Raw genomic sequence first — 16,017 nt, 5'->3', positions numbered from 1 at the left:
AGATGGAACGAGATGGATTTTGGCCGACATTCTGCAACTTTTGTTATCGATGAAACATTTGATCTCAATACGGTTTTATGTTCCCGAAACTAAAATATGTTATGAACAGAGTGGACTGAGTTTTGTAGAATTTTTTTGTTTGTTTTTGTCGCGTTGTTTAGGAGCGCAAAGGCGAATTGAGTTATTGCACACGTGCACTTCCCTAACGGAAATATGAACAGGCACATCTCCACAGTAAAGTAGTTTTCTTTCGCCCAAAGTTGCCAACATACCACGTGCGTCCGTCACTCAGTGCACCAGTAACAACTATCCATTACGAAACTTATATTCGATAAAATAAGCCTCACGTAGCAAATTAGCGATTACATTTTTTTGTTGACCAAATTCGACACTCATTGACCATACAAAAATTCCTCACTTTGTGGTCTTATTTTCGTGGACCGATTTTGGGCAGAGTAAATCCTCTCGGTTCGACTCATCCTCTCTGCTTTGTGCCTGTGGAACTTTCTTGTCCATGTGGGAAAGATGAAGTGCTGCTTGTAGCGAACTGTTACAGAAAATTCCGTGAAGTGAGTACGATTATCTTTGAGCTGTTCCGGTGAAGTATTTAACTAGGCGAGATTCGGCTTGGATATGGCATGATATTCATTAGCAAACTTAGCTAGCTAGCCATGTTATCAAACACCTTTACTAGCTAATGTTAGCTTGCTGGTTCTGTAACTAAAGCTATCTTGGCTGCTAGCCTGAAAAGCAGAGCTGATGTGAACCAGCAATGCAGCGGTCTAGTTTTATACTAGGGAAAATTGTTTGTTGATTGGATTTCGTGTTTTATACTAGATGAGCAATAGCTAACTACATATTCAGTTAATTCACTTAACATCCTCACCTTTTCTGATATTTCCCCCTTTTCAGATAGCTACAGCCATTATTATTCTCAGAATGGCAAGTGAGCAGGAGGTGGCAGCAGTGGGCAAAATTCTGGTCAACCCAAAGCAGCACCTGACAACACGGTTCAGAGCACTCTTCACCCTGCGTAACGTGGGTGGACCAGAGGCCATAGAATGGATCAGTCAGACTTTTGTGGATGACTCTGCTCTGCTAAAACATGAGTTGGCATATTGCCTGGGCCAAATGCAGGATGAGAGAGCCATCCCCACGTTAGAGACTGTTCTGAAAGACACAACACAGGATCCTATGGTCAGGCATGAAGCAGGTCAGTATGCCAGATCATGAGTCCACTCTCATTCATATACATACTGTATTGATAAACATGTTCACAGAATGTAATAGTGCTTATCTAAACGGTTCACTTTTTTATTTAATTTATTTAGGGGAAGCATTAGGAGCTATTGGGAACCTCGAGGTCCTTGACTTACTGAAAGAGTACTCTGAGGACCCAGTCATCGAGGTATGTAAAACGAGGCATATTGGATATAAATAAGTAGCAAAGAGATTGTGGAAGTCAAACATCACACACATTTAGCATTTACATATAGTAATATTCATTGAGGAGGAATTCCAACCCGAGTTAAGCATGCGTAAATGGAACGTAATTCCCTTTATGCACTTCTCTCTCTGCGTATTCTGACCTTGAATTTAAGCCTGAGAATATTATGCTATTCACCAGCAGCTATTCATTTGGTGTGGCGATAGAGTAAATTAAGGTGTGGCGACAGATATGCCGTATTCTGACCTTGAATTCCGCCACCTTTATGCCCAAGGAAACCATGAATAGTCTAGCGACCTACTGGTTCCAAGTGGAAAAAGCATCTACTTTTTCCAATAGAAATAACACCATTCTCCATGCATTGTATTTTACAACTTGATTATAGCTAGGTAAATTAGTAATCTGTTTGGATAAGGGAATTGTAAATATCACACTTGTTTTACAGTGCATTTACTTTTTCCACATTTTCTTATTTTACAGCTGTATTCTAAAATGGATTTAAAAAGAAATCCTGGTCAATCTACACACAGCCCCATAATGACAAAATGAAAAACAGGTTTAGAAATGTTAGCAAATTTATTACAAGTTAAAACAGGTACATTTATTTACAGAAGTATTCAGACCCTTTGCTATGAGACTCGAAATTGAACTCCCGTTGCATCCTGTTTCCATTGATCATCCTTGATGTTTCTACAATTTGATTTGAGTCTACCTGTGGTAAATTCAATTGATTGGACATGATTTGCAAAGGCACACCTGTCTATATAAGGTCCCACAGTTGACAGTGCATGTTGGATCAAAAACTAAGCCATGAGGTTGAAGGAATTGTCTGTGGAGCTCAGACAGGATTGTGTCAGTGCACAGATCTGGAGAAGGGTACCAAAAAGTTTCTGCCACATTGAAGGTCCAAGAACACAGTGGCCTCCATCATTCTTAAATGGAAGAAGTTTGGAACCACCAAGACTCTTCCTAGAGCTGGTCGGGAGGTGATTCTGACATGGTCTGGAGGAAACCTGGCACCAGCAGCCCTACGGTGAAGCATGGTGGTGGCAGCATCATACTGTGGCGATGTTTTTCAGCAGCAGGGACTGGGAGACTAGTTAGGATTGAGGGAAAGATGAACGGAGCAAAGTAAAGAGATCCTTGATGAACACCTGTTCCAGAGCGCTCAGGAACTCTGACTGGGTGAAGGTTCACCTTCCAACAGGATAACGACCCTAAGCACACAGCCAAGCGTCTTCAGGACAAGTCTCTGAATGTCCTTGATTGGCCCAACCAGAGTCTGGACTTGAACCCTTCTAACATCTCTGGAGAGACCTGAAAATACCTGTGCAGCGATGCTCCCCATCCAACCTGACAGAGCTTGAGAAGAATGTGAGAAACTCCAAATACAGGTGTGCTAAGCTTGTAGCGCCATACCCAAGAACACTCAAGGTTGTAATAGCTGCCAAAGGTGCTTCAACAAAGTACTGAGTAAAGGGTCTGAATACTTATGTAAATGTAATGTTTTTATTTTTTATACATTTGCAAAAAAAAAATGTTTTTAGCTTTGTCTTTATGGGGTATTGTGTGTAGATTGGGGGGGGGCAATTTAATCAATTTTAGAATAAGGCTGTAACGTAACAAAATGTGGAAATAGTCAAGGGGTCTGATCTGAATACTTTCCGAATTCACTGTATATCTATTTGACCTTAGAATCACTGGAGACAAATGAAACCAGTCATATGGCAGCAAACTGAAGCATGTCAACATATTAACAGTCCCACAAAGTTTATAAAATACTGCCATTATGCAGAATTTAAATTGTACGGCATTTTAACTTGCAAGGATGGGCATTCTCAAATGTCTTAATTATAGGCTGCCCCGACATTGTTTCCTATTTCTATCATGTTAAATATAACCCACTATCAGTATCGAATGTCGGTAGGCCTAATAACCACACATATTCAACTGCCAATTTACTGTTAGTTCCCTTCAGTTGGTATAGCCTTTATTATCATTCCATTTGTTTTCATTTACCTTCATTTGAACCTCTGTAAATGCTGTCACGACCGTGCAGTTGAGGATCGTTATTGACAGTATGCTAATTAAATCGTTATGGAGACAGTTTGAACCCTATTAGTGCGGGCAATAGACGAGGGTATAGCCTACTATTGTACACTATTCTCCCTATTGTAATTCTATGTACACTAATCTTCCAACATTACCATGGGTTGATCTGAATATGACGACTTTCAGGATGAAGGAGATGTACCAATTTTTGAATCATCAATATATTTTATGCGTAAAGGCCCTCCAAACCTTTTTTTTTAATGCTGAATAAAATAGTCTTAACCCTAAATTGTCTACAAGATCAGAATATTTTTGAATCTACCAATTGGTGTTTATACGGAGATGAATATGCATAGTCACACTGAACAAAAATAAAATGCAACATGCAACAATTTCAAATTTTTTACTGAGTTACAGTTCATAAAAGGAAATCAATCAATTGAAATAATTTCATTGGGCCCTAATCTATGGATTTCACGACTGGGAATACAGATATGCATATGTTGGTCACGGATACCCTTTTAAAAAAGATGGGGCGTGGATCAGAAACCAGTCAGTATCTGGGGTGACCATTTGCCTCCTGCAGCGCGACATCTTCTTCACATAGAGTTGATCAGGCTGTTGATTGTGGAATGTTGACCCACTCCACTTCAATGGCTGTGCAAAGTTGCTGGATATTGGTGGGAACTGGAACATGCTTTTGTACACGTCAATCCAGAGCATCCCATACATGCTCAATCAGTAACATGTCTGAGTATGCAAGCCATGGATGAACTGGGGCATTTTCAGCTTCCAGGAATTATGGGGCAGTCCATTATCATGAAGCATGAGATGATGGCGGCGGGACGAATGGAACGACAATGGGCCTTTAGGATCTCGGCATGATATCTCTGTGCATTCAAATTGCCATCGATAAAATGCAATTGTGTTCATTGTCCGTAGCTTATGCCTGTCCGTTCCATAACCCCACAGCCACCATGGGGCACTCTGTTCACAACGTTGACATCAGCAAACCACAAGACGCCATGCACGCTGTCTGCTATCTGCCCGGTACAGTTGAAACTGAGATTAATTTGTGAAGAGCACACTTTTCCAACGTGCCAGTGGCCATCGAAGGTGAGCAGGGCCTAAAATGAACTTTTTGGTCCACCAGCCCCTGTGGCAAGTACAGTAGATGAAAAAAATCTACCAGCCACTATGATTTTATTTTTCCAGCCAAAATATGTTTGTGCCATAATTACATTAAAAAAAATACTGATTACCACGCTTTGTTTCTAAAACAAGAAATGTATTAGTAAGAAATGTGATATATTGCTTAATTTCATTTTTTGTGACCTCAGTCTTATAATGAAAATATCAGAATCTTCAGCTGCCCCTTTAAGGGCAGGATGTTACTGTGCTAACGGTGCCACTCCAGTCCTTTCACCTGTGTGAGAGAGATTTGGGATCTGACTAGGGTGTCTCTTCGCTGTCAGTAGAAGCAGCAGACTCAAACCAACATTGAAAAACACCTTAGCTTGTGAACAAAACAATGTTAATAGCCAAGAAACGAGTTCTAACTTTGTCAAAATTCAAGTGAATTAGAAATACTTTTATGCCAAAAATGTATCTGTCATCACTTCACTCAGTGCCCCTGCGTGAGGTGAGATATAGGCTTAGCTGCTAATTGGACAAAAATACTATGAAACAAAACAGCAGAAATACTTTAAACAGCTACTGCAGCATTTTTCTAACTCACACGTGTGCTTATACATGACTTTTGACTTTTAATTCGCAAATGTAATGCTCGCACTGTAGAGCCCTGCAAATTGACCACCCGCCAACGTGGCTGGTGAAAGACTTTCTTACCTGCCTATACCGAAATCTACCCACATTTGGCTGGTGGCGGATGTTTATTTTATGCCCTGAAGGTGAGCATTTGCCCACTGAAGTCGGTTAAGACGCCAAACTGCATTCAGGTCAAGACCCTGGTGAGGGCAACGAGCATGCAGATGAGCTTCCCTGAGACGACGGTTTCTGGCAGTTTGCAGAAATTCTTTGGTTGTGCAAACCCACAGTTTAATCAGGTGGCTGGTCTCAGAAGGTCCTGCAGGTGAAGAAGCCTGATGTGGAGGTCCTGGGCTGGTGTGGTTACACATGGTCTGCGGTTGTGAGGCCGGTTGCACTTACTGACAAATTCTTTAAACGACAGAGGTCGGGTTATGGTAGAGAAATGAACATTCAATTCTCTGGAAACAGCTCTGGTGGATAATTCCTGCAGTCAGCATGCCAATTTCACGCTCCCTCAACTTGAGACATCTGTGGTGTTGTGTTACAAAACTGCACATTTTAGTGGCCTTTTATTGTCCCCAGCACAAGATGCACCTGTGTAATGATCATGCTGTTTAATCATCTTCTTTATATGCCACACCTGTCAGGTGGATGGATTATCTTGGCAAAAGAGAAATTCTCACTAACAGGGATGTTAACAAATTTGTGCACAAAATGAGCGAAATAAGCTTTTTGTACAAATGGAATGTTTCTGGGATCTTTTATTTCAGCTCATGGGACCAACACTTTACATGTTACATTTTCTATTTGATACCTAATATTCTGAACCTCAATTATATTCTAGTGAGTCTGACAAAATTAAAACTAAAAGGGATGGCTTAAGATGAATGTAATAGACCCTATTGAATAAACTCAAATAAAATCTGTTGGTTAGCAAGTGGGAGGGTTTTCAGCAATTGAAAGAGATGTATACAGAGCGTGCAAGGTAGCCACACCTGCAGAGCGCGTTACGTAACTGAATAAGGTAAGTCTGAATACCAAATCCTGAAGTGCGTAGGAAAGGCGTCAATCGGCCCCTACAGTGCCTGTATGATGGTCATGACAGTACTCTCGTTGTCCTCCAGGTGGCAGAGACGTGCCAGTTGGCTGTCAGGCGGCTGGAGTGGCTGATATCTGGTGGGGACCAGAACGGAGAGGAGGGCACCGACGGAAACCCTTACTGTTCTGTGGACCCTGCTCCCCCAGCCCAGAGGAAGACTGTCCCTGAGCTGAGGACACAGCTCCTGGATGAGAGCCTGCCGCTGTTTGAGCGCTACAGGGCCATGTTCGCCCTCCGCAACCTGGGCACCGAGGAGGCTGTCCTGGCTCTAGGAGATGGTGAGAGAGACTGGCAGTCCTTCTTAGACTATGATGTATATGGCAATTGTCAATAAAGGAGTGAATTTGTAGCATTGAAGAGCTTATTTTCTGCAAAAATGTGCAGCCACATTCGTATTCACATAAGCACATTTTCTTGTCCTGAATCATTACGTATCCCTCCACTATCAGCGTCTGAATCATTACGTATCCCTCCACTATCAGCGTCTGAATCATTACGTATCCCTCCACAATCAGCGTCTGAATCATTACGTATCCCTCCACTATCAGCGTCTGAATCATTACGTATCCCTCCACTATCAGCGTCTGAATCATTACGTATCCCTCCACTATCAGCGTCTGAATCATTACGTATCCCTCCACTATCAGCGTCTGAATCATTACGTAACCCTCCACTATCAGCGTCTGAATCATTACGTATCCCTCCACTATCAGTGTCTGAATCATTACGTATCCCTCCACTATCAGCGTCTCTGAATCATTACGTAACCCTCCACTTTCAGCGTCTCTGAATCATTACGTAACCCTCCACTATCAGCGTCTGAATCATTACGTAACCCTCCACTATCAGCGTCTGAATCATTACGTAACCCTCCACTATCAGCGTCTGAATCATTACGTAACCCTCCACTATCAGCGTCTGAATCATTACGTATCCCTCCACTATCAGCGTCTGAATCATTACGTATCCCTCCACTATCAGCGTCTCTGAATCATTACGTAACCCTCCACTTTCAGCGTCTTTGAATCATTACGTAACCCTCCACTATCAGCGTCTGAATCATTACGTAACCCTCCACTATCAGCGTCTGAATCATTACGTAACCCTCCACTATCAGCGTCTGAATCATTACGTAACCCTCCACTATCAGCGTCTGAATCATTACGTAACCCTCCACAATCAGCGTCTCTGAATCATTACGTAACCCTCCACTATCAGCGTCTGAATCATTACGTATCCCTCCACTATCAGCGTCTGAATCATTACGTATCCCTCCACTATCAGCGTCTGAATCATTACGTAACCCTCCACAATCAGCGTCTCTGAATCATTACGTAACCTTCCACAATCAGCGTCTGAATCATTACGTATCCCTCCACTATCAGCGTCTGAATCATTACGTATCCCTCCACTATCAGCGTCTGAATCATTACGTATCCCTCCACTATCAGCGTCTGAATCATTACGTATCCCTCCACTATCAGCGTCTGAATCATTACGTATCCCTCCACTATCAGCGTCTGAATCATTACGTAACCCTCCACAATCAGCGTCTCTGAATCATTACGTAACCTTCCACAATCAGCGTCTGAATCATTACGTATCCCTCCACTATCAGCGTCTGAATCATTACGTATCCCTCCACTATCAGCGTCTGAATCATTACGTATCCCTCCACTATCAGCGTCTGAATCATTACGTATCCCTCCACTATCAGCGTCTGAATCATTACGTATCCCTCCACTATCAGCGTCTGAATCATTACGTATCCCTCCACTATCAGCGTCTGAATCATTACGTATCCCTCCACTATCAGCGTCTGAATCATTACGTATCCCTCCACTATCAGCGTCTGAATCATTACGTATCCCTCCACTATCAGCGTCTGAATCATTACGTATCCCTCCACTATCAGCGTCTGAATCATTACGTAACCCTCCACTATCAGCGTCTCTGAATCATTACGTAACCCTCCACTATCAGCGTCTCTGAATCATTACGTAACCCTCCACTATCAGCGTCTCTGAATCATTACGCAACCCTCCACTATCAGCGTCTCTGAATCATTACGTAACCCTCCACTATCAGCGTCACCGAAAACACCAACACTCACTCAACCCTTTTATCCTTCACAGGTCTTCAGTGTAGCAGTGCCTTGTTCCGCCATGAGATTGGCTACGTCCTGGGTCAGATCCAGCACCCAGCCAGCATCCCCCAGCTGCAGGCAGCTCTGGCGCTGGACGGGGAGAATGCCATGGTGAGGCACGAGTGTGCAGAGGCCCTGGGATCCATCGGCAAGGAGGAGTGTATGAAGATCCTGGAGCACTATAGGAAAGACGCAGAGCGCGTGGTGAAGGAGAGCTGTGAGGTAGCCCTGGACATGCTGGAGTATGAGAACGGAACACAGTTTCAGTACGCTGACGGACTACTACGACTGCAAGGGGAGCAGTGAGGGCCAAACGGCAAGCATGGACATTGGAAGCTATAGGAGAACTGCTATACAGCACTGTAAGAGCTTTCCGCAGAGGTCATAACTCATTATCACTTAGACCCATTTTCATTCATTGAAACGATCTTACTGTTGCCAGTGATTATTGGCCTCTGAGACAAGGCAGTGTAATAATAATATTACAGGGCATTGAGCTATGTTTTAGTTTTTATTCATTGTTTTCATGGAAGCTACATGAATAAATTGTTAAGATAATGTCATATTTTTCCCCCTAAGCTTAGTGAACCAATCACATTTACCTTTAATTCAGAATGATCTGATAAGCATCTGAAATCAGAACCTGATTTGTCAATCAAGATTGTTAATCCACTTTTCTGCTCTGTCATTCACATTTATTTTTAATCTGAAATGAAAATAAAGGCTTAGGTAATAACATTGAGACAATAGAACAATGGTGTCGTTTAGCACTATCATAGCAGTAGCTTGCCTGTGTTCTAGCCCAGTCAGCGGTGTTGCATCATCAGGGATAATCCACACAGCCACTCATACTCCCCCATCAGAGGCATTAATAATAGGGTCATATGAATTTGGAAATACTCTACAAGTTATTTCCCTTCAGCTTTCTCATTCCCACTGAGACACATTGCTATCCTCTGTGCTTTGACAAAGATTACAAATGGGATGAAAATGTAGCATTTACTCTTAACAGTACAAACATACTCTTTTCATAACCCGGATCAGGGGAAAGCTTTTGTTCGTGTGATGTACAGTATGTCTGCATCTTCAGTTGTGAGCTCTACAGAGAGTGGAAAGAAAGGCAGCTGTCAGCTCTGTGGAGGGATAGAGAATTACCAGCATGCTGAGAGGGAGGGCCACAGCTAAAGTAAAATAAAGCTTCATGTTTCCTGTTTTGTCTGAGGGAAATGCTCAGTCCTCCACAGCTCCTGCCATTGGAGCACAGTTTTACACATAGGTAATGCATTTCTTTGAAACTGATAAACAAATATATTTCTGGATATAATTAACTGTATTTTTAACATTATGAGGGGTTTTCTGACTCACAGTTTAGGCTGTGACCTTGTCTTGCCTCTGTGGCGTTTTGGTGTTGAAGCTTATCTCCGGATTGGGTAGAGATTTAATCATACACACAATGCAGAGTTTTTCACTTGGTGTGTCATCTTATGGACACCAGATGATTACTTACTACTGCTCACATAAGGAGAGGAAAATTCACCAAATACAGCCTTAGGGAAATGTTATGGACTGTAGTGAAACAGCCAAAGGAATCTTTGTCTGCAGCTCAACCCAGCAAGGTATTTTGCATCTCTGTTTTCCTCATTCTACAGTGTCAAAATGTGTCATTTGTTTACTGGTGCTACATTTGTTCACTCAACATATAATCAACAGGTTATGTATGATGCAAAATCATGTGGAAAGTAATTGCTCATTACACATCATCCAATGTGTTTTCAATTATTTCCAATTGTATCCTTCTACTCTGACAATTATATGATAATCAGTAATTGGCCTATTTATGGAGAATGTCCTACTAAATTGATACATATCTATTTTGACACATCTAAAAGACTTTCCATCAAACATGATTTGGTGGAAACCAGGTTTATATGAAATCTGTCAGAGAGAAAGGATGCCATTGACTACTTACTCATGGTCATACTCATTCACAGCCATCATTCTAGTCTGACAGGGAACACCATTGAGGATTAATTAGGTCTAGGTGTCGAAGGTTATGAGGGACACAGACTTATTTAGAGTTAGACACAGAGGAGTGACTCTTGACCCTTCAGTCCAGTTTCACTCAAAGTTCGAGTGGAGTAGAGCTACTGACCCTGTTGCTGACAAGATGGACTCCAGTCCTCCCTGCCAGGCTAGCCTCACACAGCAGACTGACAGCCTGTTGTCTCAAGTTTTCTGCAAGAAGATCAAGGATGCACCCAACCCTGAGGAGATTGTTCTAGTATGAGTGAGCAATGCTTTTACTGACTAGAGAGAGAAGGCTTTAGGTTCATTTCTAGGTTTTGCTAATGCTTTTGCTGTCAGTACTCTGCTTTTGATGAGGGAGAGTGGCTCATGTAGTACTTGTGTAGTATTCTAGTCAGTGATGATACAGCTAATGCTAAACCAGCCTGAACTGTTGAGAGGCAGTATTCAGTATTATGTTGGGAGGCAGTATTCAGTCTCGACAGCCTCATCTCTGTTGGGAAGCAGTATTCAGTCTCGACAGCCTCATCTCTGTTGGGAAGCAGTATTCAGTCTCGACAGCCTCAGCTCTGTTGGGAAGCAGTATTCAGTCTCGACAGCCTCAGCTCTGTTGGGAAGCAATATTCAGTCTCGACAGCCTCAGCTCTGTTGGGAAGCAGTATTCAGTCTCGACCGCCTCAGCTCTGTTGGGAAGCAGTATTCAGTCTCGACCGCCTCAGCTCTGTTGGGAGGCAGTATTCAGTCTCGACAGCCTCAGCTCTGTTGGGAAGCAGTATTCAGTCTCGACCGCCTCAGCTCTGTTGGGAAGCAGTATTCAGTCTCGACCGCCTCAGCTCTGTTGGGAAGCAGTATTCAGTCTCGACAGCCTCAGCTCTGTTGGGAAGCAGTATTCAGTCTCGACAGCCTCAGCTCTGTTGGGAAGCAGTATTCAGTCTCGACAGCCTCAGCTCTGTTGGGAAGCAGTATTCAGTCTCGACAGCCTCAGCTCTGTTGGGAAGCAGTATTCAGTCTCGACCGCCTCAGCTCTGTTGGGAAGCAGTATTCAGTCTCGACAGCCTCAGCTCTGTTGGGAAGCAGTATTCAGACTCGACAGCCTCAGCTCTGTTGGGAAGCAGTATTCAGTCTCGACAGCCTCAGCTCTGTTGGGAAGCAGTATTCAGTCTCGACCGCCTCAGCTCTGTTGGGAAGCAGTATTCAGTCTCGACAGCCTCAGCTCTGTTGGGAAGCAGTATTCAGACTCGACAGCCTCAGCTCTGTTGGGAAGCAGTATTCAGTCTCGACAGCCTCAGCTCTGTTGGGAAGCAGTATTCAGTCTCGACAGCCTCAGCTCTGTTGGGAAGCAGTATTCAGTCTCGACCGCCTCAGCTCTGTTGGGAAGCAGTATTCAGTCTCGACAGCCTCAGCTCTGTTGGGAAGCAGTATTCAGACTCGACAGCCTCAGCTCTGTTGGGAAGCAGTATTCAGTCTCGACAGCCTCAGCTCTGTTGGGAAGCAGTATTCAGTCTCGACCGCCTCAGCTCTGTTGGGAAGCAGTACTCAGTCTCGACAGCCTCAGCTCTGTTGGGAAGCAGTACTCAGTCTTTTACGTGACATCAGCCTCCTCAGTCTGAGAGAACTCTTTCTGCACTTAGGTTGCATGAGGAAACTTCAAGTGTTTTTACATGTACTTACTTTAGACACCTCCACATTTCATCTTACAGTCACTCTCTCATTCCTGTGTCTGTTGTTTAATTCCATCTCCCTCACCTCATTAAGGGACATGATTTGGAGGGAAGTTGCTATCCGGAAAGACAGGGCAGTGTCACAGGATGATATTTCCGAGTAAACGAGGAATTCACAACTGAATGGTGGGATGGGCCGGTGCGTGGAGGGAAGAGGGGAGCTGATTAATAGCACTTTAAGCCTCTTTGTCCGTAACTGAAGTCAGAACAAATATTTTCCTACCAACTGCTCAACATTACAAATAGCAACATATTCTCTGAAAATCAGACGTCTTTGTCAGTTGACTTCAGGGAAGTTCATTATGGGAAGGAAGATATCCTTCGTCAACAGATGTACTGTATGTTCCCCTATTTGATCTTTCATTTTGAGAGTTTCTGCCCTAAAAAAAAGATACTGCTACCTCACTTATTCTCTTATTCTCTTGTCTTACCAGCCATAAGGCTCAGTATGAAGAATATACTGCACATGGGCCGCACAGACCAAGTCTCCATTCAGTTCATTGTTCTTTTCTTTGTAAAATAATCTTTCCATGAGATATCATTCCATGATGGTGTTTTTCACCAACATGGTCAATTCATTCTCATATACCCCTAATCAACGTCCCCTTTCAACTAATTCAATTTGCGGATGGATTCCTCACAGACCAGAATACTTTGTACCACGGAGCGTCAGGGGGCCCAGACCCAGCCTACGGAGAGGTGTGGATCCGCCCCAGGACCTATAACCCCAGGCAGCTCCTACAGGCCGTGGAGAAACACGATCTCTACTTTGTTAGCCTACGTCGCCTCTTCCCAGGATGCCTTTCACATGCCTCCTCATGTGCTCTATGTCATAGTGGTAGTAGTGTCCTGCTATGCCATCCTAGGATACCTGATCAATGACTTGTACCATGACTTGGCAGGTAAAGTGGGATGATCACATGAGAGAGAAACAGACAGGCAGGCAGACAGACATCTTTGTAATCTGATTAATCCAACCAGAGTCCTTTCACTGTGACTCACCATTGATACTCAGCTTTCAGTTCACCTTCACACCTTGTAGCCTCCATCTGAAGCCATGGAACAGGCCTGTCAGCTGGATCTGTGGATTAAGAGGGCTAGTTAAGGCTACTTTTCAATCAAAAACACATACATGTAAAGGTGTAGTAGTGACTGAGCTTGTTCTTATATTTCTATATGAGAAATGTGTACATGCCAGGTTGGCTCCCAAACACCTACATCCCATCTCTGTTACTACCAATCATCTAATCCTGTTTTTATACAAATGAAATGAAACTGCAACCCAATCCATTTTTTAACAATGTAATTTAAGCATTAGATGCATAAACTAAGATACTGTATGTACAAACAATTCTACTATATTATGTCTGTACTGAATAGGAAAACAAGTGTAGACAGTTTGAACAATCCAACGGTGCAGAAACATTCATTTGTGCCAGTGCTCTGAGATTTTCCATTTCCTTTTGACCCCAGAAGAAATAACAGTTGAATCTTTACTATAAGATGTCAGCTCACATAATACCATAGGATTGAGCAGAACCTGAACCAGAACACATCCCTTTTGCAGTGCCGAGCTATATGTGCTGCTGTAACGCTGTAGACGTAAATACATCTGTTTTCTTAAGGTGGCCAAAGAGGATGACCCTCGTTCCAATAAAGAAAGGACTAAACCGTTGTCTGTCTGAATGTGTATATCTGCTTTATCCCCTCATCTCGATCCTCCATTATCATGTGGCGCTAAACTAAGCCAGTCTGACTCAGAGACAGGGCAGGGGAGAATAAGGCCTCAGCCTCAGCAGCTCAGGGATTTAGCAAGGACACACAAGGTCACACAAGACGTCCTGTCATCACCTACCATTCTGGTCTAGGACCACTATAGTACATAGAGGTGAGCAGCTCTGTAAGAGCAGTCTGGTAGGTCACTACAGCATTGGATATTAGTATATGGTTTGGCTTTAGAAGAGTTTGGTTGATTGGAATTCTTCCATTGCCCAATAAAGGCCAGGATTATTACAGATCTCAGATTAAACGGTGGGTTGACAGAGGGGTCTTGGTAAAAAGATTATTGTCAGACATGCTTAACAGTAATACTTACTGACAAAACATACAAAAATAAAGGAACCATACCTCCTATCTTGCTTTTGGAACTATGGATAAAAGACCTCTCCGGCAACACAACCACCTCTCTCTCTTTTGGAGATGTGGGTGGAACCTCTGGCCTAATTTACACTTTTTGTTTTACAATCCTAAATCCAGGCTCAGAGAACTGACCTTGACCTGGCCCTTACAGTACGTCACTAAGTACATTAGCTCGCGTGGGTCTCTTTGCAGTCAATGCAATCTGGGACTAGAGCACTCCTGCAGCCATGGCAACCTCATGCTGCGTGGTACCCAGAACAAGGGCTGCAGTGGGATGACATGTAATACATCTAAAATAACAGCTTCTCAGTGGGAGAGAAGATTGATGAGCGAGATCAACTGATGCATGGTTGTTCTCGAAGATTGGAGATTACTGTTGGAAATTAATACAGTCTGCCAAATTAGGAACCGGCGAAAAAAAACATTGAAACTGGTAGGTACACAAGTACTTCTTATTTGAAAAAATCTTTGATACACATTACCTATAAAGAAATGTAATGTATACATTATACTGAATTGACTGCCAATATACTCAGCATACTACTTCAAGCACGTGTTTGTGTATGGACAGGTAGACCAGATGGCAACATCAATGAGGCTGCCACAGTCCCCTTGAAGAAGAGTGGAGGTAGACTAGTGTGTGGGGACAATGGACCATAACTTGGACTATGGGGAACCACAAGAGGAGGAGGTGTTCTTTGAAAACTACAAGCCTCCCTCTCGGGACGCTATCACCCTGCCCAACTATGTTATCTATCTGTTCCTAGCATCGGTGGTGGCTCTGATCGCCCTGTACGCAATCATCAGGCACCTCATCAAAGAGCTGATTCATGACCTAGCAGGTACAGCTCTCACTACACTCCCACACCACACTGAAGCCAACTGGACGCACTGTTTGTCTTGTGTCAGTCAGCAATGAAATGACGAGAATATTATCAAAATATCACAATCAAATTATTTGAGATGATCATTCGGTAGCTGACTACAGACATGCTGATACAGTCTGGATTTCACTGAATTGAATATCTCCGTTAAAAATGATTTTGCCATATTGTGTTCTCCCCCCCTCCCTTTGTAGACTACCTGTTTGGGGTACAGCCTGACGAGGAGGTGGTTAACCCCTGGGAGTGTAAGGACAAGTTCCAGGTGGACTGGTGTCCAGAGACCAACGCTGAGCTGGAGGCTATGGTCAAGGCGGAGGAGATCCACTGCCTGATGGAGGGCAACAAGAACATGCCTGCCATCTGGGTCATCTCAGACGGACGTGAGCCACGGCCCCCACGCACGGGCCCCAGGGTCGCCTTCGGCAGGATGAGCTAGCTACAAAGGGGCAGACACACAGACTCAGACTGCTAGGGACAAGGCAGGGTACAGCAACGTGGCAGATGCACTGTAAACTGTAAGCCAAAAGAGATATACTGTGTTGTAATCATGTACTCATTACTGCATTACACAATAATCTCCACATGCTGGCAGCATGCCAAGAGCTTCATAAGTGACCAGTCCTTGTTGTATTGTTAGTGTTTAGACTAGGCCCTAGACCTCCTTTTGACCATATGAAGAGGAAATGCTTTCAGGACTTTCAACTGTGAGCTATGTTGTTGAACACGTTTATTCC

The 16,017-nt window shown here is 43.5% G+C and overlaps 2 protein-coding genes across 3 annotated transcripts in view; one reads left to right on the top strand and one right to left on the bottom strand.

Annotated features, from left to right (window-relative positions):
- Nucleotides 1-15,571, bottom strand: part of osbpl1a (oxysterol binding protein-like 1A) — a 43,801-nt gene extending 28,230 nt beyond the window's left edge. For both annotated transcript variants that reach the window (XM_029707164.1, XM_029707167.1), the window contains exons 1-2: nt 15,483-15,571; nt 13,263-13,341 (exon numbers count right to left, since the gene is read on the bottom strand). In XM_029707164.1, the coding sequence (XP_029563024.1) occupies nt 13,263-13,265 (3 nt within the window). In that variant the 5' untranslated portion in view covers nt 13,266-13,341; nt 15,483-15,571. The remainder of the gene's footprint in view (nt 1-13,262; nt 13,342-15,482) is intronic.
- LOC115158343 (deoxyhypusine hydroxylase-like) lies at nt 207-9,263 on the top strand. Its single transcript, XM_029707170.1, has 5 exons — nt 207-569; nt 913-1,213; nt 1,332-1,408; nt 6,394-6,646; nt 8,504-9,263. The coding sequence occupies exons 2-5, from the start codon at nt 940-942 to the stop codon at nt 8,818-8,820; spliced, it is 921 nt and encodes a 306-aa protein (XP_029563030.1). The 5' UTR covers nt 207-569; nt 913-939; the 3' UTR covers nt 8,821-9,263.
- Nucleotides 15,572-16,017: the final 446 nt, after the last annotated feature.

The sequence above is a fragment of the Salmo trutta genome, chromosome 22 (genome assembly GCF_901001165.1).
Source record: "Salmo trutta chromosome 22, fSalTru1.1, whole genome shotgun sequence".
Taxonomy (NCBI): domain Eukaryota; kingdom Metazoa; phylum Chordata; class Actinopteri; order Salmoniformes; family Salmonidae; genus Salmo; species Salmo trutta.
Note: the sequence above shows the minus strand (reverse complement) of the source record. Positions and strands in the feature narration are given on the sequence as shown.

Excerpts from the sequence above, each read along its gene's own strand:
- LOC115158343 (XM_029707170.1), top strand. The coding sequence starts at position 940 with ATGGCAAGTGAGCAGGAGGTGGCAGCAGTGGGCAAAATTCTGGTCAAC. Across the intron at positions 1,214-1,331 it reads TATGGTCAGGCATGAAGCAG|GGGAAGCATTAGGAGCTATT; the intron begins GTCAGTATGCCA and ends TAATTTATTTAG. Across the intron at positions 6,647-8,503 it reads TGTCCTGGCTCTAGGAGATG|GTCTTCAGTGTAGCAGTGCC; the intron begins GTGAGAGAGACT and ends TATCCTTCACAG.